Below are 13061 nucleotides of genomic sequence, written 5' to 3' on the forward strand. Positions count from 1 at the left end.
TGTGTCCCTATTTGTCAGAAGTGTATACCTCTGCCAACTAGAGACAGCCGGTTCTAACGGAATTGCTGGGCTGTGTGACTATTACGCAAGCTTTGTGCCAGGTAAGATTTTGACTGTGAAACCTTTTAGATCTTTGCTTTGTAAAGGTCTAAAACTTGAGTGGACTTCAGATGTAAGTTATTCCTTTATTTTGGTTAGAAATCTTGTGGTAAATATATTCCTGCTCTTATTCTGTATGTTGTGGGTGGTAAATGCTTTTTAACTGTTGAAGACAGTCTGCTGGGTATGGGTGCTGTTCTTGGGCAATTTGTTAAAGAAATTTCAGTGGCATTTGATCTGTGAACTCTCAAGGATACTGGAGCCTGATATGGTATAATTGAGCGTGAAGCCTGGGCTTGTGTGTGGCCAGTACAAAAATTTCAAATGCACCTCTGGGGTAAACCATTTGATGTGCATACAGGTCATAAGTCACTTGTATATTTCTTGACTGGTAATGGTATTGAAAAAGCTTCAGTTACCTTAGTCAGACTTATTTCTAAGTTGGAAGAATATAACTTGCACATCAAATATATTCAAGGGAGAAAGAATGTTTGTGCTGACTGCTTATCTTGCCTTCCTATACCTTTTTCAGAGCAGTGAGGGAACGATGAGGATACGTTTAAGTGTATTGTAGATGTGGTTGATGCACTGGATAATACACATGGTTCGATTTCTGAAAGTGAGCAGTAGTCAGCTACTACACTAGATCCTGCATTACAGAAAGTTTTCACGTTTATTCCAGAAGGTTGGCCACAATCTAAAAGTCTTACTGATGATGTTTAATGTTTTGGACAAGTGCCCTCTGAACTTACTTGTGAGAATCAAATTTTTTAATTAATGGATTTTTTGTGCCACCAGAAAGTTTATGTGAATGTATTATCAAAATAGCTCATGCGCGGCACTTAGGTGTTTTAGTAACATATAAAAAACTACTGCAATTTTATTAGTTGCCCATTACCGATAATCAAGTCAAAAGTCTTATTGATGTATGTCGACAATATCTAGTCTCTGACAAACGCTGAAAAATGGTTGAAAATCTCTTTTTCTAGTGTCTGTGCCCTATGGTTTTTGGGGTAAAGTAGTATTATACTTTCTGTTCCTTTTCAGCTATTTACGATTTTAATAGTGTTTACAGACTAATTCTTGAAGTGGATATATTTTAGATTTGTTGAGTTTCCTAGCACTGTGTTAAAGTTTTTGGAGGATGTTGTCCACCTTGAAGGGTCACCCCTGGAGATAACAGTACTCGTTTTGTTTCCAATGGTACACAACAATTTTTTTAATTTCAGAACATCAAACATCTTTAAGTAGCTCTAAATAGTCCTCTGTCAAAGGACTTGTGGAAAGGTCTAACTGTTTTTTTTTTATTTAGAGAGGTAGTACAAACTTACTGCTGATCTAGATATTAGTAAATGGATTTTTTTTAAAAAGTGGGAGCCTATCTTACCTCTCTTCAATCTACCACTGGTGTTTAATCTTTTAAATTGTTAAGAGGAAGGGAACCAAATATGAGACTGGTCCCAAGTTGGTTGAATTCGAATTGTGCTCAAGATAATCATGTAGAGGCGTGTGCTTGCATGATGCGTGAGAGAGGGCTTCATATACAGAATAAACAAAAGGTGTGTTTTGATTCTAGAAACATGTGAAAAAAGTAGAATTCTCAATTGGTAGCTGTGATCCTGATCAAGAAACCTTTCATACTTAAACAATCATTGGCAATAGGTCTTACCTATGTGAAAACTATTGGCAATGCCAATGTCTTCAAAGACATGTTGTACAGCGGTGTGCCTGTGCAGCATTCCTAAAATTAAAGTTCGTTTTCTTTCTTCTAACAGGTGGGAGTGGACAACATGGACAAAGGGAGGGAGGGTGAAAATGGGCAAGATGGACAAATGGAGGGTAGGCGGGAACAGCAATGGCATGCTACAAAAAAGAAATATGAGCTGACCGTGTCATATCGCTTTTTTTAATGGTGGGTAGGGAGTGACAAGGACAACAGGAGGGTGGGGCTGGAGGAAAGAAGCACCACTTAGAAGGTTGGTGTGGAAGGGGAAGAAGCAACATCAACACGGACAATTGGGGGGCTGTGAGGAAATGAAGCAACAAGGGGTGGGAGGGGAAGATGAAACACAGACGGGAGAATACAGAATATAGCACCTGAATCACAGCAAGCAGTGGATGGACAGCTGAAGGATACTAATCAAAGTAAATCAATCAGTCCTTGGTCCACGCTCCATACTAAAGAGCAGGAAGTGACATCACAAGTGCTGACCACTAAGAAGGCAGCAACCAGGAGTAACAATGAAGCCAACAAATGGTAAGCAATGGCCCTCTATAGCCCAAAAAGTGGATCAAAGTTTACTCTTCCTGCAATAGTAGTGCGAGTGAGTAAAGCATATGTGATTTTGTATCGAAGAGGTTGGCGGAACAACAACAATTTGGGTCGCATTACTGATTCACAGCCAAAAATTGTCAGGGATACTATCTCCGTGCAGATGATGCTCTGTTGCACGCATCTGAATCATGTTAACCACTGATCTCGGGAACTCGGATTCCAGCCGGGTCCTGCTAATAATTCGTGAGTCCTTTCTGACACGACAGCAGTAAAATACAAAGTTTCAGGGTTTTGCTACAGTGTTGGATTATGCCTCCGATATTTTAAATGTTTCAGTTCAGCGATGTAGCACACGCTACATAGAAAACAAATTGCCTGTAGGATTAAGATTTATCTTTAAAAGTTTTGTAGTTTAGGACAGGTAAGTGTTATGGTCTAGTTGTTGTGATCAGTAATGTGGCACTGTTGTGTTGTGTAGTTTTACAGTAGTTGACTATGCATTTCTTTATTCCGATTTGTTACGTTTCTGTGTCTTTAATTAAATATACATCATACGGAATCTCGATTGTGATGATAGATTCTGGAGCTGTCATCTGCTAAGCTTGTTGCTAGTGGCTCCAGAGCGAATGGGGACGTGGGTCGCAGACTCAACAACTCTGCAGCGTGATCTGGCTCTGGGATTGTTTCTCCTATGCTTGATACACAGTTAGCCAGAACTGCAAACATTATCATAATTATTCGTTAACTTGCGGGAGCAAACACACAGCACGTCATTCCTGGGGCAGTTACAGATGAAGGAAGGCTTAGGCAAATGTCTTCATACGCTGCCATGAAGTGTCACCTTTTGGGCGATGGGGTAGCACACCTTCTGGCAGCGAGACCAGCAAGTGACCCTTCACGAACAGGAGCAGCTGAAATGTACCCAGGCGTCTCTTGGTCACGTGACTCAGCAGTCTTTTCTGTCGGGGGCGGGCCCTGTGCCAGTCTCAGGCCATTCTAAACCGCTTTCTCCCCCCGCGCGCCAAGTTGTGCTCTCCGCCGCTGTTCGTCACGTGATCCGTCTCGCCTCACTCCTTTCCCCGGTGCCCGAGTCGCCCCCCTCCCCCGGACGTGGCATTGTCCTCGCACGTGACCCGCCGGAGAGTGCGTACGCGACGGAGCGCGGTGTGAAGATGGCGGACGAGGAGGCCGAGCAGGAGAGTGGCGGCGGCGGCCGCCCCGGGGAGCCGCCGGGGCTCGGTGAGCGGCTGAGAGCGCTAGAAGAGGCGCTGCGGCGGAGCGAGGAGCCTGCAGAGAAAGCGGCCAGCGAGTACTGCCAGCGCTTCTGTCAGGTGAAGTACATATTGTGTCTTAGTCTTTTGTGTCTGTGGGAGGTGGGAAGGCACGGGCAGTGGCCTCAGCGCTCTGTCAGTGGCGTCGCTGTCCACAGCGCCGAATTGCGCAGCTTTTGTGCGCGCCCCTGGGAACCTGTCATGGGAAAGGAGAGGGTGTGGGTCCAGGCCTTCACCGGTTGGTCTTCAGGCCTTCTGTGCGGTGTTGCACACTGGATGAAGGGCTGCCTTCTGCAGGGGTTGCCTCGGCGACACTCCTTGCGCAGCCCCCCAACCAGGCTTGACGGTTGAGGTGTTGCCCCTTGGGAAAGGGTCTTTTAACTGTGTTTGCTCGTCCTTTGCCACCATAGAGCCAGTGGCAGCGGACCTTTTCTTCTCTCTGTACGTAACCATCGTACCTGTACTATTATTGTATTTGCTGGAGTACTGTCGTGATCACGACTGTTTAATGGGTGTGTTTTTGGAGGGGATACTGGCCTTGTTAAGTAAATACTCTTTACTAACTTGGTTGCATGTTTCACATGTGTTTTCTGTGTGGTTTTAGATGATGTCCTGTTGACATCTTGTCGGGCAGTGGCTTACTGAGAACCCGAACACAAACGATGTTGTTATTTTTCGGGGTTATGCTGCTGTTGTATGCTTTATGTTTCTTGTTTTTTCGTTAATCTGTGACTTATTCATTTACTTTTCCGTAGTTTGTTTGTCATTACAACAGGACAGACACACTTATTTATATCGTGAGGGGATTGTGCTGTGATTCTCCGATTAATATTTGATGACATTTTAAAAGTTCCAAGCCAGTGTGTTGTTGTTAAGTTGCTGTTAGTCGCGTCCAGTCATACGTTTTTTAAGTGTATATAAAACGGATGAAAATCTAGGAAAACTCGCATACCATAATAGATTCATCACTCAAACCAAAAGCAAACTGTTTGTTTTCATTTGTTAGTTACTCCATGCTGTTTGTCACCTGACCTGACGCTCGCGACGTCTCACTGCTCAGCGGATATATACGAGTTTGAACTCGATGGTAGTCTGCTGTATCCCATTCCAGTAGCCTATCCCGTTAGTAACTTCATTGCAAAGGTACAGCCCGTCCTCGACTTTGGTTTAATCGTTTTGCATCGTTTAGCGTCTTCACTTTTTTCATACCTGCCTTGATTGCCCCAGTGACAAATTGTGTTTGTTTCTGAAAGTCCACGTGTTTCAAATGGTACCAATGAAGAACAGGGTATCATAGACTTTAAGGGCAGGTTCATTAGAGTGTATTCCTGTTTTAACACTATCTTCTCCAAGTGTTGGCTTTTGGTATTGGGAACCCAATTTATTGGGTGAGTAAAATTCATATTTTTAGTCCTCGTCTGTTAATGCTGCTGGTGTGTGTGTGCGCCTGTGTGTGTGTGTGTGTGTGTGTATGTGTATGTATGTATGTATATGTATGTATATTATGTATGTGTATATATATCCAATCCAAAAATTCTTCATTTCGGCCATTTGAGACCATAAAAGATTCATTAAAAACATTTAAAATACATACAGTAAAATCAGGGCAAGGAGCAACATACAAACCAGTTCGGTTCCAGGAAGGTTAGGGGAGTTATGGACACAGTTAGCTACATTTCATTACAGTCCAGTACATATTTAGTTGGAAGTTAGCCTTTCAGTATTTTTCCCCTTATCTGCCACATGGCCATTAAATACTTGGCAACTGCAAAAACTATATGGTGCATGGTACTTGTCTTCAGGATTCTATATGATTGTAAATAGTTTCTAATGCCCAAATTCCTGCACAGTGGCGCTAGCCAATATTTCCTCGGTCTGTTGTAGGCAGGGCAAAAAAACAACACATGTAGTTCGTCCTCCGCATTCCCACTGCACCCATGACAGATTTTATCGTCCGACATTGTCCATTTACTAGTAAGGGCTTTAAGGGGCAGCGTTCCAAACCTCCATTGAATGAAAAGCTTCCTTGCAAGAATAGGAAATATAATGTCCATAAAACCTTCAAAGTAAAAAGAATTTTTGGTGGCCAAAAATTGTTCAGTTAGGGTGCCGACTTTTGATGTGCACACAAGCGAGATTAGACTTTTATCCTTAAAGATCTTAGTAACCATCTTGCGTAACACCCCTTGACAACCTCTTTCGGGATCGTCCCACAACTCAGGCAGTCCCAGGCGATAGAATTCTCGCTTGACATATGCCACCCATGGAATTCTGTCAGAGTGGTTTAAGTCCAGGATGTTCTTGAGATCTTGCTTGTAGTGGGAAAGTTCACCCGAGGTCCATAGCCTGTGCCAAAACCTCAATGGTTTTATGGCCAATTCATCCCTTATTGAGGGGAGCCCCAAATCTAATCTCAGAGGTAACATGGGTGTGCCTTGGGGAAGGGCCAACAAGCGTCTAAGGAAGTTGTTTTCCACCTTGATCAGTTCTGTCCCAGCTTTGTGGCCCCATAGCTCACCACCGTAGGAAGAGGCTGCTCTGGCTTGGGTTTTGTACATCTCCAAGGCTGGACTAACAGGTTTGAAGGTTGATGAATTTGAAACCTTCAAAATTGCTCCCACCATTTGGGATAACTTTAAGCGAGATCTTGCTATCTGTGGACCCCACGATACATTTTCATGTAAAGTTACCCCCAAGTACTGGAACGTTCTAACCCTTTCCAGCCTTTCGGATCCCAGTGTTGGGTTAGGCCTAGTTGTTGAGGAGGGATTGAATACCATGAATTTAGTTTTGCTGCGTTGATCTCCAGGCCATGCACCCTGCAGAAATCCCCAAACCCATCCAGTATCCGTTGAATCCCCATCGGGGATTTGGAGAGCAGGAGGGTATCATCGGCAAACATAATTGCCGGTACCCTCCTACCTGCCAACCTAGGAGCATCGTTGTCCCTAACATTATCGAGATGGGATATGACATTGTTAACAAAGAGGCAAAACGGGGTCGGTGCAAGGACGCAACCCTGTCTTACCCCCCCTGTGAACTGGGAACATAGAAGACAACGCTCCATCCCTCCCACACATGACCTGGGCAAAATTGCCGATGTGGAGCCTGATTATTGCCTGTAGCAATTGTGGAGGGACGCCTAGCTCCTTAAGAACCTTATATGTATATGTATGTATATGTATATATGTATGTATATGTATATATGTATGTATGTATGTATGTATGTATATATATATATATATATATATATATATATATATATATATATATATATATATATCTATATATATCTCAAACTTCTCTCCGGAAAAAAGAAGCAGAGACCCAAGGGGAGACAGTTGAAGGCTTTAATGGAAAGAGTGGCGGATGCATTTCTGGCAGATGGTAGCCGTTGTCAGCGCCTAAAGCCTCCATGAATGATGCAGCACTCTGTAGATTGGTCCCGCCCCTTTAAAGGGCTCGTTGTTACAAGTCCGCACTGCCCCCTGATGCTTTGGGCAGCACACCTGTGCAGCGACCCGTGATGAGGGAAACTACAAGTCCCAGAGTCCCCAATGTTCAGGACCCCGGGGATGTTGCTGTGGGGGATGAGGATGATGACCTCATCGCCGTGCGTTTAGGGTGCGGGAAACAAAGTTGTGCCCAAAAATAACCAAATGTAAAAATTGTAATGTCCGCTTTAAAGTTCACAGAAAAGCCTGCTCATATTTTTAGTCCTCGTGTGTTAATGCTGCTGGGGGGTGTGTGTGTGTGTGTGTGTGTATGTATGTGTGTATGTATGTATGTGTGTATATATATATATATATATATATATATATATAATCTCTTGATTTCATGTTACTCTTTGTTTTTAGTATGGGTGTAGTTAATTTCAGGGATCTATGGTATTGATCCTGAGGCTAGTTGACGTTTTATTCTTAGATTTACGTTATTCATTTTTGGGGTGTGCTGCATTGGCTGGCAAGATTTGAAAATGTGTTGTCACCTCTGGAAGGCATTATGACCCTACATGTTAAAGGTTCTTTATGAATAGTCTTTCTACTACCTTGACAAATTCAGTCAAGTGGATGATTTGAGATAATTGCAGACAGAATGAATCTTTATCCCCGAACATTGGTCGATAATGACGCCGGTCAATGATTCTATATGAGCAGGTCGATGCACGAAGCACAGACCTAACCAAAATGATTCTTGCCACCCCCCGCCCCCAAAAAGACATTGACCATGGACAGCGACAGTATAGAAAGAATTAGTGTTCTGTAACTGTGTGCAAATTTTTTTTTACTCTCATTCTTAATATTTATTTCTGTGTGGAAGCATATCCTTATTTAGAAATGCAAACGGCTTGCATGAGTCCATGTCAAGGTAACTCGTTTTATAATGCTTTCAAGTACTTTTTGTAGAAGAGGTCTGCATACACTATTTAACGTCCACAGGTACATTTCTGAATGCTTTATTGTTTTGATTGTGTGCTGAGTTTTAGTTTGTACTTTTTGTATCTTTTGTTTGAAGGATATGCGTTTTTTTCTATATTGCCTTTTAACCCCTTCGCTGCGGCGGCTATTCCGCTGCAGCGCTAAGGGGGTAGGGCGGCCGCGCGGTGGCCACGTGCTTGTGATGGAACCGCTCCGTCACGGCTCGCTGGTGAGCTGTGCTTGTGACGGAACGGTTCCGTCACGAACGCGCCTGCCCAATGGAACGCGCCGCGCAGGCGTGCCGAGCGGGCCGTGACGGAACCGTTCCGTCACAAGCGCAGCTCACCCGTGGCTTGTGACGGAGCGGTTCCGTCACAAGCATACAAGGGGTTAAGTCATAGCGACATCATCCTGTGAAATGCTGATGTTTTCCAAACAGTAATCACAACCCAACCTTCTTCCAAACTTATACAACAGTTCAATAAGCCTTCATGTTAGTCATTGAGCAAGGGCTCCCTACCTTTCAAACTGTCATGTCCCAAAAAAACAGTCTAAGGTAGGAATTCAACGTGGCTGCATGGCTGTGCTTTATAAAACTAATATTTTGAGCATCTGTGATGCAGAATGAATTTGCTAATTGAATAATATAAATGTTGAGGCTTTGCGGTTTGCCACCACTTTCTTTATTGCTAGGAAAATTGTGTGCAGAAAAGTCAGTTGGACTCTTTCTGTAGATCCAGAAAAGAGCTTAAATTGTTTAGGGGATTGCTATTTCCAGAAGTGTTTTACAGAAGAAATTTAAAGTGAAGAAAGCTCTGCTCGGGGTTAGGAAAGAGATGTTTATTACATGTGATTTTAAAATTGTTTTTGGATATTATTGTCCTATGAATTTCTAGTGTATACAGTGGTCAGATTGTAACCACCTTAAGAGGTCGATAATGTTGAAACACTTTTTGGTTGCACCAATATCACCACAATATGCTTATTAATAAAACCATTTTTAGACAGGGAAAATACTATACACATGGACACTGCAATTCTGGAGTAGAAGCAGTAAATTCTAAGCCATGCTTTATGGTTCCAATAATTTAAAGCCAACAGACACATTTTCTTTGCACCAATAAAAAGCGCAATTTCCTATAGTGAATTAAAAGTGAAGAGGAGTTTTACACCCATTCCAAGTACACCAACCTGCTAAGAATCACCCTTACCTTCCTGTTAAAAATAAACATAATCTGACTGGCACAGTAGGCAAAACTGTGCTTTTTAGTTCAGCAGGTGTTAATGACTTTGAGGTCAACAGAAAAAAAAGATTAAAGAAGCGCTGCTAGTGAGGCTGTGGGTAAAACCACATGATGATTCTCTTAAATACAGCATAGTATTGTGCAGAAGTTGTGTGGCCCTGTTACACACTATTCCTAGTTGGATAGCTTATGTTCATTACAGTAGACCTGAAATGGGTATAGCGTAGGTCTTTAAACTGTGGGGTGCTTCCCCTTAGGGGTCACTGGTTATATTCCCATGGGTGGGGGGCGTAAATGCCCCTCCAAAGACTTGTAAATGAAGATTGCCTTAGAGGTGCAACCATGCTTATTTGTCACATGTCTATGGTGTCTCCTTTTTCAATCATCATTTTAACTTCGTAAAAACGTATGGACACTTTGAGACTAAGTGACTTGGGGTCGGGCGTGAGTGAGCGTGGTGGCAGGGTTAACGATCTTCTTTAGCTATTTAGTTGTTTTTTTCACTGTAAGTGCAATTTTTTAAATGAAATCATTTTGAGATAAAACGGGTGTTTTTAAAGCATACACGTTAGTAATATCTAATCCGATTTTACCTAGTGCCAAAATATTAAAAAGTGTCTATTAAAAGGACGAATTGCAACTCTGCTGATCACACCCTTGTATAATCTCTCAAAAAAAATAAATGTTTGTCACCTTAAAGCTTAGAGTGCCTCTGTCAAAATAAAGCATATGCTGGCTCATAAGCAGCCCTTACATTTGATGATTAACCAGTTGAACACGTATACATTTCTTTCAGGTAGCGTGTATGTTAGAAAGAGTGCCTGCTTCTTCTTTAGCTCTGTGTCCCTCCGTTGGCTTCACTTCACAGGGGACTTTATCCCTCTCCTTCATCCACAGATGCCGCAAGGTTATAATTTTATCAAAAAAATGTGGACTGTTTTTGTAAAATGAGTATGAGTGGGCATGTCTGTCCCATAGATGCAGCACTGTTATATGTCCATTAGGGTCATTCTTGACATTGCTAAGTTAGCATGAGCTCTGCTGCCATGATGCTGCTTGTGCACACGTTAAGACATGACTTTATTTTGCAAGACTCTGTGCCTTTCACATGAGAACGGTCTGCTTTCTGCGTTCTCTGCTGTTCTTGGAGTTTACTCTGAACACTACGTGCAAGGTTGAAAAATATGAACCTTGTTGTTCTGTTCTGGTCAGGCCATGGTACCTATACAAAACATGCTACACAGAGCTGTACTGTTGGAGAGCTCGTGCTTTGATATTACGGGGAAGCATGTTGTTCACACACACTTGGAGGGAGTCCTTTCATAGGAGAAGAGCTATGCTGTTCCTATGTTGTAAAGCTACCGTCTAGGCTCTAAGGTATGGGGTCTGCTGAAAAAGCCCAGAGATCTTTCTTTATATAATAATCCTTAACATACCAAGGGGAGGGTGGCTAGTCCTTTCTCCACTGTCTCTATATAATGACGTCCCCCTTTATATTCTATGGTATTGTAACAATGCTAACTGTGCTAGGTTTATGCATTTTACTGCTGGTAGTGGCTCGTATACTGCATTATAGAACACAATAGTTAAAATAAAACATTTTGAACTATACAGTGACGCTGAATACCCTTTTTGTGGACAGGTATGTGTGAGTGAGTGAAAGTGAATGTCTTGCTATTGCAATTCCGGCGAGAGCATACACAGGCACTTGGGACTGTACAGCACCATTTGCGGAGCTGCGTTCTCTTGTTCTTGACTTTGCTGATCCTAATGTGAATACTCCTTATTGTGTGCGATTCTTACTACTGTGTCCACTCTTTTAATGAAAACTTATTCTTTTGGTCAGAAAATGACTATAGAGTCTCTAAGGGCAGCGCAGTAAAGCATAAAATGCTGTGAGTTTGAGTGGCGGAACATAAAAAACGTCTTCCACTCACACAGGTTATCCATAGTCTTGGCCATAGGCGTGAGGGCGCACATGCTGTTGGTAATTCTTTGACTGATCAAGCGGTCAAGTCTGCTTCGGTAGCCATGTGTTCTGTTGCAGCCGTTGAAAGGTCCATGACTAACATTGACAATGACATTTTGGCTGCTATTGCTGCAATGAAGGATGGAACTGCTCCTCCGCAGGGCTTCCCTTCAAAGTATTCTTATCATTTATCTCCCAAACAAGTTCCTTATGCTACAATTCCAAATGTTGGGAATCTGCTGATTCGCAACATGGACCGCAGACCCGATTTGATCGTTGCCACACACGAAGGCATGGCTTCTGCACATGCCGGAGTGTCAGCGACATTTACTATTTTTTTTTTTTTTGCAACGTTACTGGTGACGTGGTTTATATAAACAGACCTGTAATTGTGTACTTTCGTGTGACATTTGTCAACAAATTAAGCCGTCTGCGGTCTCACGCCCTCCCCAAACACAGCTGTGTATATCCAATCAGCCTTTTGGCTGTGTGTATCTTGATCACTTTGGTACGTTCTCCTCTGCCCATAAATAAATCTTAGTTGCAGTTGATTTGTGTACTAAATTTCTTTGGGTTTGGCCACAACGCAGTGCTGATGCTAGAGTTGTCTTTGCCGGGATGTTTGCCTGTGGCACCTTCCACTCTGACCAAGGTCCAGCGTTCGCCTCTAAGGCGTACAAGGACACAATGATGTTAATGGGGATGCAGATACAGTTTTCGTCTCCATATAGGCCTGAGGGCAGTTTTTATAGCGGAGCGAATGAACTGTGACTTAAAGCACTCTGTCAGCTAGAGTCTTAGGTACTGGCAGGAACTGGATGGCCCACTTGTATGGGGTTCAACATGTACTTTTATAATCTCCCTAGAAGATCTCTGGGTTGGCGGACCCCATACAAAATGCTCTTTGGCATTAAAATGTTTGTGCCAGACCTTAATAGTGTAGACTTTGTGGCGGTTGCCACAACCTTTGACGTAGATAATCATTCTACTATGTTAGAGGACCTACAAAAGACCTGTAACAGTTACGCGACTGAACATTTACCTTCTCACAATGATGCAGCACTGCTGATTCCGGTAGCCGTCTGGCTTCCAAAGATTGGAGATCTGGTACGAGAAAAGTTGGAGAACAAAAAGGAATTTGGTCCCTCTTATCGCGCACCGGTTGCCGATTCGGAATAGTGTCACTCCTACTGTTTTGTGCAACGCAATTTTTATTCAATCCGCTGACTTCATCCTCTTCCACTAATGCCCGTGTGGGTGAGGGAGTGATGGACACTGCTATTGACCTTTCACCTGTCCTGCCTCCATCTTCTAATGCAGACGTCGAGTATACTTACCCTACAGATGAGTCGAATAGTGAGATACCGAACAGTTCCTGACAACATCACGCTGACCCAGCACTACCACCTCTAATTAACAGAATGCAAGCGGTCGCTTTGGAGATCATGCCATCCTCTTATTCTTCCAATTTGACACTTCCACTGACACAATTGTGTTTTTATCTCATTGTTCAAGAAGACTTACCTAGTCCCACCATGGACCTACATCTGGTTGGTACTTATCCTGATTTTCCTCTTCATATTTTTATTTTTTTTAAAAATATTTCCGAGACCTTTATTGAGAATGCATTTGTCTGATAACACAGCTCAGTGCCTACAACCTTGAAGAAGGCCGGCAGCGTTATAAACAGGTACTTGCATAGCCCTGAAGATGTGTGTGGCTGTAGTACAGTTTACACAGCAAGTCACCTACAACCACCATGGGCCGGCCGCGTCAATAGTAACT

The 13061-nt window shown here is 43.0% G+C and overlaps 1 protein-coding gene across 2 annotated transcripts in view; it reads left to right on the forward strand.

The window, feature by feature from the left end:
* Positions 1-3338: 3338 nt before the first annotated feature.
* Positions 3339-13061, forward strand: part of ZNF292 (zinc finger protein 292) — a 635852-nt gene continuing 626129 nt past the window's right edge. The window contains exon 1 of one of the 2 annotated variants that reach the window (XM_086926593.1): positions 3339-3705. In XM_086926593.1, the coding sequence (XP_086782719.1) occupies positions 3547-3705 (159 nt within the window). In that variant the 5' untranslated portion in view covers positions 3339-3546. The remainder of the gene's footprint in view (positions 3706-13061) is intronic. The other variant, XM_086926594.1, reaches the window with a different exon arrangement.

This window comes from Lissotriton vulgaris, chromosome 6 (assembly GCF_964263255.1).
Source record: "Lissotriton vulgaris chromosome 6, aLisVul1.2, whole genome shotgun sequence".
Taxonomy (NCBI): domain Eukaryota; kingdom Metazoa; phylum Chordata; class Amphibia; order Caudata; family Salamandridae; genus Lissotriton; species Lissotriton vulgaris.